General features: G+C 50.1%; 1 protein-coding gene across 3 annotated transcripts; it reads right to left on the bottom strand.

The window, feature by feature from the left end:
- Positions 1 to 4,579: 4,579 nt before the first annotated feature.
- LOC111076035 (homeobox protein caupolican) lies at positions 4,580 to 14,019 on the bottom strand. Of its 3 annotated transcripts, XM_041592202.1 has the most exons (6): positions 13,608 to 13,824; positions 7,708 to 8,208; positions 7,297 to 7,418; positions 6,633 to 6,961; positions 5,053 to 5,791; positions 4,580 to 5,012 (listed from the first exon to the last, which is right to left on the bottom strand). In XM_041592202.1, exons 1-6 carry the CDS (start codon positions 13,656 to 13,658, stop codon positions 4,712 to 4,714), a joined length of 2,043 nt encoding a protein of 680 aa, XP_041448136.1. In that variant the 5' UTR covers positions 13,659 to 13,824; the 3' UTR covers positions 4,580 to 4,711. The 3 variants fall into 3 exon arrangements, with proteins under 3 accessions (XP_041448136.1, XP_022225311.2, XP_022225310.2); XM_022369619.2 differs by having other exon boundaries at positions 4,708 to 5,791; positions 13,608 to 14,019; XM_022369618.2 differs by lacking the exon at positions 13,608 to 13,824 and adding an exon at positions 10,283 to 10,349 and having other exon boundaries at positions 4,708 to 5,791.
- Positions 14,020 to 14,276: the final 257 nt, after the last annotated feature.

Raw genomic sequence — 14,276 nt, 5'->3', positions numbered from 1 at the left:
GGGCACGGGTACGGTAACTGGACACCGGATGCAGATAAATCTTTGGGTTGCCGACCAGCCCGAACAGAGAGAGAGATAGAGAGAGAGAGAGAGCCCTGGAAGCAAGTGCGTTGTCAGGTTCAGCAGCAACCGACCAAGCGACCGACCAAGCGACCGACCAAGCGACCGCCTTCGCCGAGGTTGAAGCTCGATCGGAATCACGAGATAAGCGCGCTTGCCACAATCCCCAGTCCCAGTCCCTCTCCCAGTCCCTGTGCCTGTCCTGGGTGGACTGCGACAAACTTAATTGCGCCTATTCCTGCATTAATTGTACACACACGCGCGAAGCCACTGGCTTTAGCGATCCCCAGCCTGTCCCCAGCCTGCTCCTGGCCGTCGGAATGTGTTAATTAAATATTTAAATTATTCGTACATCAAGCCCCAATGGGATCCTTCATTGCTGCTCGAATATCGCTGATGATGCCAGCGCAGAGTTTACACACGCGGCACGGCACGCACGAGGCAGTCCAGCCCATCCCAGACCGCTCTTCCTTCCAGGACACTCTTTTTGTCTAGACTGTTTTGCGGTCAGCAGCAAACAGCAACAGCAGCAGCTGCTGCGGAGCCTAAAGCTAACCATGTACAGACCCTGAACACTCGGGTTCGATCAGCGGGGATTTTTTTTTGTATTTTACTATGCAAAAACGGCGACACGCGTCCTTTCGGGCAGAAGCCACAAAACAATTTCAATTTTATTTTTACACATATAACTCCCGGAGCCAACTATTTATAGCCAAAAGTGGGAGGCGGGTAGGTGGGTGGGCAGGGCAGACAATAGTGTCCTGGCGATGGAACAACTCAATTTAAATATATTAATTAAATGTACTTTTCTATGGCGACCGACTGCCTTGGGACTGGCACTGTGACTGCCTGCAAATTGTTCAGTTTTGTATTCCACTTTTCGGGGATTTCAAATTCGAGGCTGGCGGCGCCCAACCATCGACAATGCAATTGCAAAACGACGACAGCCAAGCAATAAACATGTTGGCCATCAATGCACATTTCTGCATAGATAAATTTCAAAACAAAAATACTTGCTTGCGATAGGGGGCTATTGGAGGTACAAATTAGAGCTGAGGGCCCCAAAGCTCGGATCCGGCTCCAGCTCCAGCTCTCACAGCTCTCCCAGCTCTCCCAGCTCCATCATCAGGAGCATTCAGCCGTTTAAAAGCCAACCACATACACGGACTTGTGTCCATGCGTGAGTGTATGTGTATGTGTGGGTTGCACAACCGCGGAAGTTGCAAGGTCCACGTTTGTACGTACTCCCGGGTGTAACCAGCGGCGGAGGCAACTACCGCGGCCGGCCGCCCTGCAGCGCCAGGCCCGGCCCGACCCGGCCCAGGCCAGCGCTCTAGAATGAGTTATAGAGCTTGTTGGCGATTTTATTGCCACAGCGCAGCCATAAAATATGGTAAATTATAGCGGTTTGTTGTTTTGGCCATTTTGTAGCCGAATAATGTTCTACGTGTGCGTCCTCAAGCCCCAATAGACCTGTTCATGTTTCAGTCCCGTCCCGGATTCGTTACACACGCCCACAACACAAATGTGGTCTTGTCAAATGGAAACGCGACAAGTCCCTCTGTTTCGCCAAACAAAATTACAAAATAAAAAAAATATCTGAACGGAACCGAGAACCGTTATTACTCGTACTATTCCATCTTAATTCGTTTACATAAAATACATCTCTGCCATGTGCAATAGGTGCTTGGGTATAGACTAATTCTGTGAGATATCCAGGCCAACTCTATGGCAAGTTATACTTTCAGTTCGAGTACTTAACATATTTATGCAGATCCCAAGCACACTTCCATCACCCCAAGCAGTTCTTGATCAATATTTAAAGCTGATAGCTTTTGAATATTGTTCAAACAAACATTGGAAATTGCAGGCACTTGTCATTGCATTTCTTGCATCGATCAAATTGGAAAATAAATATCTGTAGGTTCCCCAATAAATTATATAGTGATGCAGGCCTGCCTGCCCTTAAGCACTGTCTATTTTCGTTTGCATTAAAAACGTTTTATTGCTCCTGGCATTTTCAATTACAACGCACCCCCAAAAGCAGAATATACGTACGACTCGCATCCGATGCTGCTGCTATCCGTGATGCAGCATAAGCAAACGCCGAATCCCCTTTGCCACAGTGCAACGATGGGGCAATTGTGCGGAAAACCCCTAAACATGTTTCGGGTTAATTTAAAATGTGGCCCAGCCAGCTATTCGCCCAGGACAAAGCCCAAAATTAATGTTGTCATTTTCCACTCTGCGCATAAAATAGCCAGAGAGCCAGCAGCAGCAGCAGCCGACAAAAGTCCATGGTGCAGCATCGTCTCATAATGATCCGTGGTTGGGGTTGGGGTAACAGAATAGAACCGAACAGAACAGTTCCAGTTGCAGCCCAGACTGTGACCATATGCATTTGCCGAAAGAGTGCAATTGACTGCAGATGCTGCCGTGATTCAAACAGCTAATTTCAGAATCACAAAATTTATCTAATTGTTCTCGCAGGTCCCGTCCACAAGCTGCAACCCCTTTCCCCTAAAATAATCGAATGCACTGAAACAAATGCACGCATCGATGTGTAAGCCAGAACAAAAATCTAGCGATTCTTTTGTCTCTTTAGTTATCTAATTATGTTCCAATTTTTAATGTCTTTCAATTTTTTGTTCACCCACAAACATGTTTCATAATAAAGTTTTTAAATATATATGATTTATGTGCAGATATGTGTGTGTGTGTTACCAAACATACACCTAGAAGACCTGGCTAGCTATGCGTCTGTTCAGTTGGCTCTGCTCCCGACCCAATGTATCTCTAATTAATGGCAATGAACATGGGAGCGGTCGGGTCGCATTCAGAGCATTTTTTCGAAGAAAGATTTAGGTGTAGATACATTCAATCATGGGGACTGATGTGTGTTTTTCGTGTGTCACATATATAAATGAAAATAATTAATCGTGGATGTCGAAATAATTATCGTCCGACCTACCGTACCCTGCCCAAAAATCAGCTTAGCCAGAGAATTCCACGGATTCGGATAATTCGAAGCACTGTACTGCAGACTGACATTTGATCTCTTTGTGATAAATATAAATCTTAGGGTTTTGACCTTCTAACTGTTTTGGTCAATGGATCTCGATTTTGAATTAAAATCTGTGATGCAGTAAAATTTGAATTGGATTATCGATTGGTACCGACAGAAGACTCGTGTTAATTTTTGTGTTAATTAAACTTTATTTTATTCAATTTTGCATAGATTATTTATTTACACATAATGTCTAGCGTTTAAAATGATTTCGATTGCGATTTTAAATATGGGTGCTTCTTAGAGTTAAAGAATTAATCTGAATTAACTATGTAACTATGTGTGTGTGTGTGTGTGTGTATAGGTAATACCGCTGTTGATCGTTTATATATGTATTTATATGCATATATCACAGATACTCCATTTTGTCTACAATTTTATTATCCGACTAAGATATCATTAATTACATATTTATGTATGTATATAGATTGCTAATCATGTTTGCACGTTTATGTATTTGGCCGACTATTTCTAGTATCTTCGAAAGTCAAAACTCCGTTCAGAAAAAGGTTTAATGTACGCACACACATTTATTATATATATATTTTAGTGTGTGTGTGTATGCTTGTTTGTTTGATTGAATGATTAGAGGAGAGAATTGTATGCCTTGCTGCCAGGCATACCATTTCCGCATTATACATAGGACTGACTTATGGACTCTAATACAACTCGAACGATTACAATAGGGGGCTTAGTCGTAGGCTTAGATTTGGGCCTAGGTAACTGCCGTTTAAAGTTATTAAGTATGGTGGATTAAGCATTAAGCACTTAAGGTAGGAGCAAGAAAAGTTCGAGTGATTAATAACACGGCCAAGTAGTAGTAGTTGTAGTTGTTTATGGATGGGGCCTGAATGTTTCCGAGTGTTGTATTGAGATGTTGGCTGTGATGCTGCTGGGCCACCACCCACACCACACCACACAGAAAAGATGAATGAGTTCGTTCTCTGATGGCCGAGGGAGGGGAGGGGAGGGGAGGGGAAGCTTTCGTGTGTGTGTGTGTAGTGTGTGGTGTGCGTTTATTTCGAGTCATTAAACTCGCAACGGAGAGCCGTTGAGAATGACTCAAACCCAACGGCATGGCATGACAAATACACTCAGCGCTGCTCTGCTCTGCTCTGTTCTGCTCTGCTCTGCTGTGTCTCTTGTCTCGAGCACACTCCGCCCCCTCCTGACGATGTGACTGACAGTGTGACGTACGCGTGTGTGTCTGAGAAACTTCAGTCTGGGGAGGAGTGGAGCGGAGCGGAGAGTGTGAGTGTAAATATGCTAATTAAAGTTATAAAGTGAAATAATTTATGATATGGTAGGAAATAAAGTTTTATTGCCATACTTAAGCTACATTTATTGCAAAATAATTAGTGTAGTAATCGCTATCGCTATCGTTATCGCTATCGTTATTGTTGGCATCTCTGCGAACTCTTGCACTTGTCCGTGTTCGGGCCTGGCTGTGTGTGGTGTGTTGAAATGTTTAAGTAGTTGTGTTTAGTGGTATATATGGTACTATTTGGTATCTGGTTCAAGGCCACTCCTGCTCTGCTCCTGGTGCTCTGCTGCTGGTGCTCCTGCTGCTCCTGCTGCTCCACATTACGAGCCAGCACGACTCTCCGTTAGATAGGCTGCCCCACTACTCATGTACGCAGCATTATGCTCCGCTGCGGTACTGTGATTATTGTACAAAATGTTGACCATGGAAGCCACCGTCACCGGTGCCGGACCGGGCACGGAATGCATCGAAGAACTGTTGCTGCTGCTGCTGATGCTGCTGATGCTGCTGTTGATGCTGCTGCTGATGCTGCTGATGATGTGGTGGTGGCCCCCCAGCTTCATAGTGGGCGGCGTCTGGGGCGGTGTATCCGGCTGGATCTCGGAAAACCCCACACCCACTCTCGCCTGGCTGCTGGGCCCCGATGGATACGGCGGCTCGCGGTGCACCGTATGGATGGGGGTGGGGGGTGGTGGTATGGGGGATCTTGCCGTGCCCGATATGCATGCCCATGGCCTCGGTGTACGCCGTAGGTATCCGCGAATATGGCGATGCGCCGGCGTAGCTGCTCATCATACTCAGCGGCGAACCGAGCTCGACTTGCGGCCCCCCCATCCTCATGCTGCTCGGCTGCATAGCCAGGGACTGGGGGCCCACAGAGTGGAGATGCTGCTGCTGCTGCAGGTGCTGCTGCAGATGCTGCTGCTGCTCCGAGGCTGGCGCTTGGGGATAGAAATTCTGGCCGAGGTATGCCGTTGGCGGTGGCGTCTTGCAGGCGGCTGTGTCGGCCACACTCCAGATTTTCGGCTTGCTCGCCGGCACTGGTATGCCACAGTCTCTGCTTAGCGGGTTTTTTTGAGCCGCATATTCGCTGGTGTCATCCTGGCCGTAGCCCGAATGATAGTATGGTGCCGCCACCTGCTGCTGCTGCTGCTGGTGGTGGTGCTGCTGCGAATGCGGATGCTGCTCCAGATGCTGCTCCAGATGCTGCTGGTGCTGCGAGTGCGCATAGGAATTGTAGGCGGCGTGCATCGGCGGGGCACCGTAGGGTGCCAGGCCACGCATTGCCACTAGATTGTGGGGCGGCGGGTCACGCTCCCTCTCCCGCTCCATCTTTGGCTCGACATCCGGGTCCTTTTCCGCCTTTCCTAGCTCGGATTTGATAAGTTGATTGCTGGGATCTGACGATTAGAGTTTGGAATGTGCAACGGAGACACAAAATAAATTTAATTAATTTCAAGTCTAAAGCGGAAGCAGACAAGTTCTTAGAGTTCTTAGCGGAGGACTGCAAACTTGGCACTCGGAGGTAGAAGTTGGGCTGGCAGCTGGCAGCGGCAGAGGCACAGGCAAAAACCCTTGAAATTGTTGGTGGGCGTTGATGCGTGCAACCCTCGCGACGTCCCAGACAGTCGGCACAGCCCAGCCCCAGCCCCCCCCAGTCCAGCCCCAGTCCAGCCCCAGTCAGCGAAGAAAGCTTTCAGCAACAAAATACTCGAGTTTCCGCCAACTACTCGAGCGTCTCCCTTCCATGGATGTGCCCCTGGTCGGTGGGTAAGGTCGGTCCACGGGACGTGGATGTGGATGTGGATGGTCGAGAGAGAGCGAGCGAGCGAGTCGCCAACTCGAACAAGGCCACTTGCTCGGAGAGCTGTACGGGCGCAAGGCCACTTTGCCAACAATGTGCTGTCAACTTCCGGGGAGGATGTCGCCTAAGCAGTCAGACAAATAAACCGACGGACGGACGGGCGATGGAGAGCAAACGAATACTCGTACTCGTACTCGTACTCGTATTGCATAACATTCGTTTCGCCACATAAATTGTGCTTAAAAGCCCAGTGCCACAAATCTGCAGTGGGGGCGGAACGTTGAACGTTGAATGCTGAATGCTGAACGGTGGCCCAAAACGACAGGCGTTCAAATCAATGGGGCGAGCAGGCGCTTAAAGAACAGTTCAAGGAAGATCCAGGCTGGAGGAGGTCAGCGAACGGAGAACGAGGAACGGAGAACGGGGGCTGCACTTACCAAAAACTTCAGCTGGCAGCTTGCCACCATCGCCTGCACCATCCTTGTTGTCCTTTTCATCGTCCGACATCAGTCCATCGTCATCGTCTTCGGTCTTGTTTTTGGGCTCCCACGTCATTTTGTTCTCCTTTTTGAGGCGACGTCGCGCATTCGCAAACCACGTGGAGACCTGGGTGAGCGTCATCTTGGTGATGATGGCCAGCATGATCTTCTCGCCCTTGGTCGGGTAGGGGTTCTTCTTGTGCTCACTCAGCCACGCCTTCAGAGTCGCTGTTGACTCTCGCGTGGCGTTCTTGCGCCGTGCGGCGAGATCATAGTTCGGCCCATACCTGCGGAATATTCAAATCAAATAGTGCGAACTGGTCAATAAAGATCACGATCTCAGCCCATATCATAGCCACTAATGGGTGTTTGCTGAAGGTTCCACCTGCGACTCCAAACGGGTTACAATTGCAACGCCCCTCGGCCGGAACAGATAGAGTTATCAGCGTTCAGGAAATAGTACTTATAGGCCACACCTTGTACACAAGTCACCCTCCCAGTTAAGTAAATGAAACCAGCAAAAGAACAGGTGGGAACAGCTTGCACCATGCCCCAAGGAAGCAACCAAAATCTGTAGCTATTTTCTAAGATTAAACTAAATTAAATCAAATGGAGTACTCACCCATAGGCGGCCAATGTGGGATCGTACGAATAGTATCCGGTCGTGGACTGCAGCCCTGCAGCTGAGGTCCAGGCATTCATTTCGGTGCTGGCGTTGGCGTCCTTAATGCCATAGGGATTGCTCTGCAATTGAGATGGATGGATGGATGGATGGGGGGGGATGAGCAAGCTGAGAGTCAAGCTGCGGCTGAGCGGCTGAGCTGACATCGAGCATGTAACCCACTGACTGGGGAGCAGCCTCATGAATTTGTCACAGCAGCAGCCGCTAACGAGATACCTCGGATGCCACGACAGCTACATGACGATATCTGCTCAGCCGTCGACTTGCATTTGTGCGCGGACTTCCAGCGACTGCACTAAGCCATCCAATTAGTGGCGCATCGCCATGCGTTAGCTAGTTAGTTTCTCTTACCAGAGGTGCGTAGAAGGCCGAGTTGTCGACGCCAATGCTGGGATACGGATTCTGTTCGTTGGATGGATATGGCCCGCCATAAACTCCCACGCCGCCGGAGGGCAGGGCCATTCTGGAGTAGCCGCCGATCGCCAGGCGCGCTGGATCGTACTGGCAGGAGCAGACGGTCTGCCCGGAAACGGGATCCGTGATGATTGGTCGTCCGTTCTCGCAGCAGGACATGCCCTCGGATCGGCGGCCCTGGAGATCCGCAGCTGTGACATTGCCGCCAGCCCCCACATCACTGCCAGCCGCCGCAGCGTCTCCCAGCGTCGGGGAAGTGGATATGAGTTTGGGGCCCGCATTGTTGGACGACTGCGAGACGGCACCTGGACTCAGGGGGCCTGTGGTGAGGCCGGTTGTGGTCGAGCCCCCCGACGGACTCAGGGAAGCCTCATTGGTCCCGGACAGCGGCGATCCTCCGCCATGGCCGCTCTGGCTGTCGGTGTTAGCTGCCGTCAACTACAAAGAACCCAGCAACAGAAAAGAACAGAAGACAAAAAAAATGCACTTTAGTAAAGGCCGAAAGGGCTGCGGACTGGAATATTTATATATTTGGCGAGAAGGGGCATCTTAAAAACAGGTGAAGTTTTGAGGTCGAAGAGGACTAGGCTCGGATGAAAAGGGGAGAGAGAGAGGGACAGAGAGAGAGAGAGAGCAAAGGAGCAAAGTCGAGTCGAGAGTAGAGTCGAGAGGTAAGCGCAAAGGCATGTCCCTTGGCGGAGCGGAGCCAGGCCGAAATCAACAAAGCAGATTAAGATGATAACTCCAAATGTCAAAATATTTTATTGGCCTGGCGCATTTTGCGATCCGTTCCATCTATTTTCACTTCATTAATTTTCAATTTATCACAGTCAGATTCGAGATACTGCTGCGGCTGCGGCTTCGACTTCGACTTCATCCGAATGCTGAAGCTGAAGCTGCACATCGCACACATCTTTGAAGAGGGTTCGGGCACACATCCCGAGAGTATATCAGTGGACCGATCGATCGCGAGCAACGGGCAAGGGCACGGGTACGGGAATGAGCACGGGAATGGGCATGGGCAGGCCTAAAGGGCAATCAAATGATGAGGGACGCGCAGAGGTACGAGTGGCAACGGTACGCAGGTATGCGCTGCGCTCTCCCTCTCTCGGACGATAACCGCAACGAATCATTGCCAGGTCTGTGGGGAGGAGGAGGAGGAGGAGATGAGACATATCGTATGAGCCAGCAACAACAACAAACACGAGAGTTCCTTTTGGCTCGGCGCAATAGAAAGAACCGAACCGAACGAGCGAACGAGCGAACGAGCGAGCGAACGAACCCACTGAGGTGAACAGACGAAAGACCGATAACTTCCTTACTCCCTCCGCAGCCCTTCCAGCGTCCAACAGTTGATAAGTCAAATAGCAGTCGCAGTTGTCTATATAAAGTCGTTGGACATCGCGGGTATCTATCCCGAAACCTTGGCTTATTTTGGGAGTGGCACCCGTACCCGTACCCGCACCCCTACCCCTACCCCTAACCGTACCCTGTGATGATTGCCTGTCAAGACCGTGACAAATTCCCAATTTTCGTTTCACGCGCAACCAAAATGTTTGTTGGTGGGGTGATGGGGGGGATGGGGGGCTTATGACAGTATCGGAATGGAATGATCATGTCACTGTCTCTGAGCCTGGTCGGGTGCTGCGCCTATTCTATTGTTCGCTGAGAGGACACCAGAGGGTCGTCGTCGTGCCACCGTTTGGGCCCCATTGTTATGGCTCACTTGCCACCTACTTACGGGAGCTACTTTTGGGGGCTGCCACTGCCACTGCTACCGACAGCAGTGAGGTAAATGGGTTCCCTGTATGATTTAAATAATAATGGTAATTCAAAGCTAAACGAGCTGACTTTCAACACCTCCTGCGGGCTATCTAATCGCAGGGCAATTTCTGCCGCCCGCCCGCCCCGACTGCCAGTTAGAGTCCACGTCGAGTCCACACAGGAGAACAGAAATTATTGCATAACGAAGGTGTTTCATGAATGAAATCTAATGAATTCTGAATGAATGGGGATGGCCACTGGCCACTGGCCACGGCCCGGCGACGTCCAGGAGGGACCAACTGTCGACAGGGGCATTGGCTAAGGAGAATGCCAGTTAGCCAGCCAGCCAGCCAGCCAGCAAGAAGTGGCCAAGTAGTGACCCTTCCCCTTCTCTTCCCTTGCCGCAGTCTGTCTCCTGTCCCCTGTCCCCTGTCTCCTGGCTAATGTACAAAACGCTGGGCGCGCTCATTTCTTATTATTCTTTATTTTTTATGCGATTCGAACATCAATTTCAGTTTTTGTGGCCGCCCATAAAAAACACATATCGGCAACGTCGACGACAACCTCCAAACGCGGCCGTGTGGACGGGCAAGCAACCAACTAAGGACAGTGCGGTGCGGTCCGGTCCGGTCCCGAGTTCCGAGTCTCAGACAGCCACCGCACCGCACCACCGGACCCAGCTTCAGCTCCAGCTCCAGCGCTTATTATCGGCACGCAAGTCAGTTTATTTTTAATGGTTACCACTCACCCACTCTGGACTGCATTGCGGGCTGCAGGAAGTGCAGTGATGGGCGCTCTGTGGCTCTCCCTGGAGTTTCATTTATCGGAAGGTGATAGGATAGGATAGGATGGGACGGCACAGGATACGCAACACCCCAAAAAGTTGAAGTTTCTATTTTGCGGAAGTGTCGAAACATGTCGGCAACTCCCTAAAAGTTGACTTAAAGTTTGCTTCTTCCTTTATGACTTCTTCGTGTTCCGCGGACAGTGTCAAGGCACTTAAAGTTGACAAAAGTCTCAGTTGTTTCATTCTCGCATTTCATTTGACATTTATGTGCACTCTTTAAGGGCATAAAACCATTGTTATTTATTCTTCAAGGCCCAAAGAAAGAGGTGCTAATGCCAGGCATGCAAAGGGTGATGCGCGGTTCATTCATTGCCGTCCAGTTGGATGATAATGCCGATGATAAATGCCTGCTAGCTGTGCAGCACATCTCGCAGAAGGCAGATAAGATTCCGTCAATTTTGGCACAAGTCAAACATAAAACATAAAATAAAAATAAAAATATGCAGGCTGCAAGCGAAAGTGGAAAATAAAACCTCCACTCCATAGGCATCAGGTCTGGGTCTGGGTCTGGGTCTTGGTCTGGGCCGATTCCATTGAACCGGCATGGACATCTGCATCTGCCTTTGAAGTGCACAGCCAAAACGGAGCTCCGCTGATGATGCTGGTGCACAGATGCTGGTGCTGGTGGCGGGCCACCCGCACCCACTCTGGCCAAGATGTTGGCAGAAAACTGGTGCCGTCACTTTACGGTTATTAATTTTATGATTTATGCCAAAGCTCACGAAACCGCCTTCCGGCTAGGTTCGAATTCAGATTCAGGTTCCAGGTCCCAGGTCCCAGGTCCAGGTCCAACCTGCCAATGCTCATTTCGTACTCGTGTATTCGCATGTGGGAAAACAAAGGAGATCGCTTGTGGAGCAGGAGCAGGAGCAGGAGTTGCACCATCGTTATGGCTGGAGTACGGTACTCCTAGTACGAGCAGAGCTGCAGATGCTGATGCTGATGTGTGTTCGTAATGCTTGTTGTGGTTATTGGGGCTGGCTGCCGTTTCGCTCTTGTTGCTGCTACCGCTGGGGATGCGTTTATGGATTTTTGTTTTTGCACTCCTAACAACTGGGCGAAACAAAGGAGATTGGCGGAGCAGCAGCAGCAGCAGCAGCAGCAGCAGCAGCAGCAGGAGCAGATGGGGGCGCTACAAGCGGCGGTACAACGTCATCGCCAATGCCAAACAATAAACGAAAAGGAAGCAAGACTGTGTGTCCCGCAAGTCCCTCCACAATACAAACACACAAACATGTGTTTGTTCGTTGGCCCCAGCCAGCCAGAGCCAGCCAGCCAGCCTGGTCTCGAGTCTCGAGGCAGCCTTTTGGATTTGGCATATTCTCACATTCATCCACAGGATTGCGGCACTGCCAGGGCCCAAACGATGGCCATACCATATCCATATGCCCATGCATCGCATCCATGGAGGGAGACAGTGAGAGGGAGGGACGGGAGGAGGTCCGTTGTGCGTTTGTGCTAATGCGAATAAGTCGCTTTGTGTTTTTTTGTGCCTTGCTGGGGTTCCTCTTATTGAATTGACTTTGGGTTCCAGTAGTAGCTGCTGCCCATCCCCCCCCCCCTCCCATCCCGCACAGAGTCGGGGGAACAACTCTTTCTCGGCAATGGCAATGGCAATGGCAACGGCAACGGCAGTGGGTCTCAATGTTTGCATTAAAAATTCATAAATCAATTATGGAATGCACACGGCGAAATATTAGTTTTTTCTCGCATCATTTCGAATGATGATGGTCCCCGGTCTCGGTCCCCGGTCTCGGACTCGGACTTGGTCCCTGGTCCAGCAAACGAGATGGGGCATGGAGCAACCGGATTCAGGACTCTCGACATTGTCCGACCGAACGTCGCGACGGCTTCTCAGCGCTTTTTGCAGCCGTAGAATTTGAGTTATTTTGCCATGAAATGCGTGAACAGCTCGCATGGGAAGTTGGGAATTCTGAGTGCTCCTCATACGCGCGTCGCACACAGCAGAACTGTCAACTGCCACAGAGAGGCATAGTGGCAGTGGCAGTACAAGTGGCGGTGGCAGTACCAGTGCCAGTGGCAGTAGCAGCCGTTGATTAAATTCATATATTTCATGCGTCAACGTTTTTTTTGCCTCATATTTGGAATGCCGTCTTGGCGTTGAAATTAAAATTAAATTAATGAATTCGAGTTCTTATTTGTAAGGCACTCCACTCCGCTGCCCGCTCCCCTCTCCACTCCTCTCATGCCTTCCTGCCTGCCTGCGTACTGCATAAATCTTAAGGCTTATAAATTTGATACAGAATCATTACTGGCGGCGGAGCGTCGACTGCTGGTACTCGCATTGTGCGATACTCATCCAAAACATGCAGTTCAATCCTTGCTCTTAATTGGGCTCAGTGGGCAGGGCAGAGTGGGGAACACACACAACTACACAAATACACAAATTTAAATGCCCCCCCCCCCCCCCCCCCGGGGGGGGGGAAAAAAAAAAAAAAAAAAAAAAAAAAGGGGGGGGGGGGGGGGGGCGCGGGGGGGAAAAAGGGGGGGGGGGGGGGGGGGGCGCCCCCGGGCCCCCCAAAAAAAAAAAAAAAAAGAGGGGGGCCCCCCCCGGGCCCGGGGGGGGGGGGGGGGGGAAAGGACACACCCGGAGGAGGAGCAAAGCGGAAAAAAAGGAAGAGGGAAAACGGGACGGCTGTCCCAAATTGTGAAACATTTCTTTGCGGCGGCGGCGGCGGCCATTATGGATCCGAGAGAGTCCAACCGGTGCCAAAGTGCTTGAATATTCATGTGCCCCCCACCCCAGCGCCAGCTGCCACTGCCACTTGCCACCAGCTTAAAATGTTTATGCCTTGTCTCAGCCAGAGATACCGATAAGTACCACCACCTATCCACAATTACTAAAGATTTCCGACACTCGAGCCAATCTTAAAGCAGAAATATTTATTGATGGATGCAGGCAAATGTCCCAAGTCTCATAAAATAATATTCAGCAGAGCAAACATCCCTCTACGGATTATCTATTGAATGATATGCTCTATTAAATTATTAGATATTATTATGTGTAGCAACAAATATATATTCTGGCTTGAAAGGAATATCCTTCCACTCGTATGAATACTTTACTCTTCCAACTCATTTGATTTCGTTAGATAAACCTCCCCCCATTTATATATTTCGAATATCAAAGAATCAATCGGATTGCGACTGGGTGTGAGTCTCTAATTTGATAATCTCTCTGACACGCTGCTTGGGCTCCACTAACCTGATTTGCCGTCGGGTAACCGCCGTATCCAAACTGCGCATATGCAGCCATTGTCGTCGGTGACGTCTTCCTCCGAGTCGATGGTGTGGATGTTGATGTGGATGTGAATGTGGAGGAGGACGTGGCGGCACAGCGGCAACACGCGAGTGAGCTTGCCTCGCTGTGGGGCGCCGTCCCGGGTCGCGGCAAGGATGCGGATGCTGATTCTGATTCTGATGCTGCTTCTGATTCTGTTTCTGCTGCCGGGATGCTGGCGATACACTTGACAAGGGGTTGGGTTCGGGCACTGACTGCCAAGGATGATGGCGATGGGGTGGCAGATTCGAATAGAGGATGGCGGCTGGAGGCTGGAGGCTGGCGGCTGGCTGATGGAGGTGGTTGGTTCGGTTCCGTGCGTGCTCGACTGTTGGGCCGCGGCTAAGCACTTTGGATGCTTTTGTTGTTTGTTTGTTGGTTTGTTGGATGTTGCGCTCAATTGTTGTTGGTGTTGTTGTTGCTGTTGCTGTTGTTGGCCTTGTTGAAAATTGATAAAACAAATTGTCGATGTCGAGCAGTTCTGCTAATGTCGCCGCAGCCGGAAAATGTTTTGTTTGTTTTGTGTGACTTTGCTCTTTATTCGTTTACTTTGCTTTTTATTGACTCTGACTCTGACTGTGGCTCCGACTCTCT

This window comes from Drosophila obscura, unplaced genomic scaffold (genome assembly GCF_018151105.1).
Source record: "Drosophila obscura isolate BZ-5 IFL unplaced genomic scaffold, ASM1815110v1 contig_170, whole genome shotgun sequence".
NCBI classification, from domain to species: Eukaryota; Metazoa; Arthropoda; class Insecta; order Diptera; family Drosophilidae; genus Drosophila; species Drosophila obscura.
This window is presented reverse-complemented; position numbering and strand designations above follow the sequence as displayed.

Excerpts from the sequence above, each read along its gene's own strand:
- LOC111076035 (XM_041592202.1), bottom strand. The coding sequence starts at position 13,658 with ATGGCTGCATATGCGCAGTTTGGATACGGCGGTTACCCGACGGCAAAT. Across the intron at positions 8,209-13,607 it reads GTTACCCGACGGCAAATCAG|TTGACGGCAGCTAACACCGA; the intron begins GTTAGTGGAGCC and ends GGTTCTTTGTAG. Across the intron at positions 5,792-6,632 it reads GCTGCCAGCTGAAGTTTTTG|ATCCCAGCAATCAACTTATC; the intron begins GTAAGTGCAGCC and ends TCTAATCGTCAG.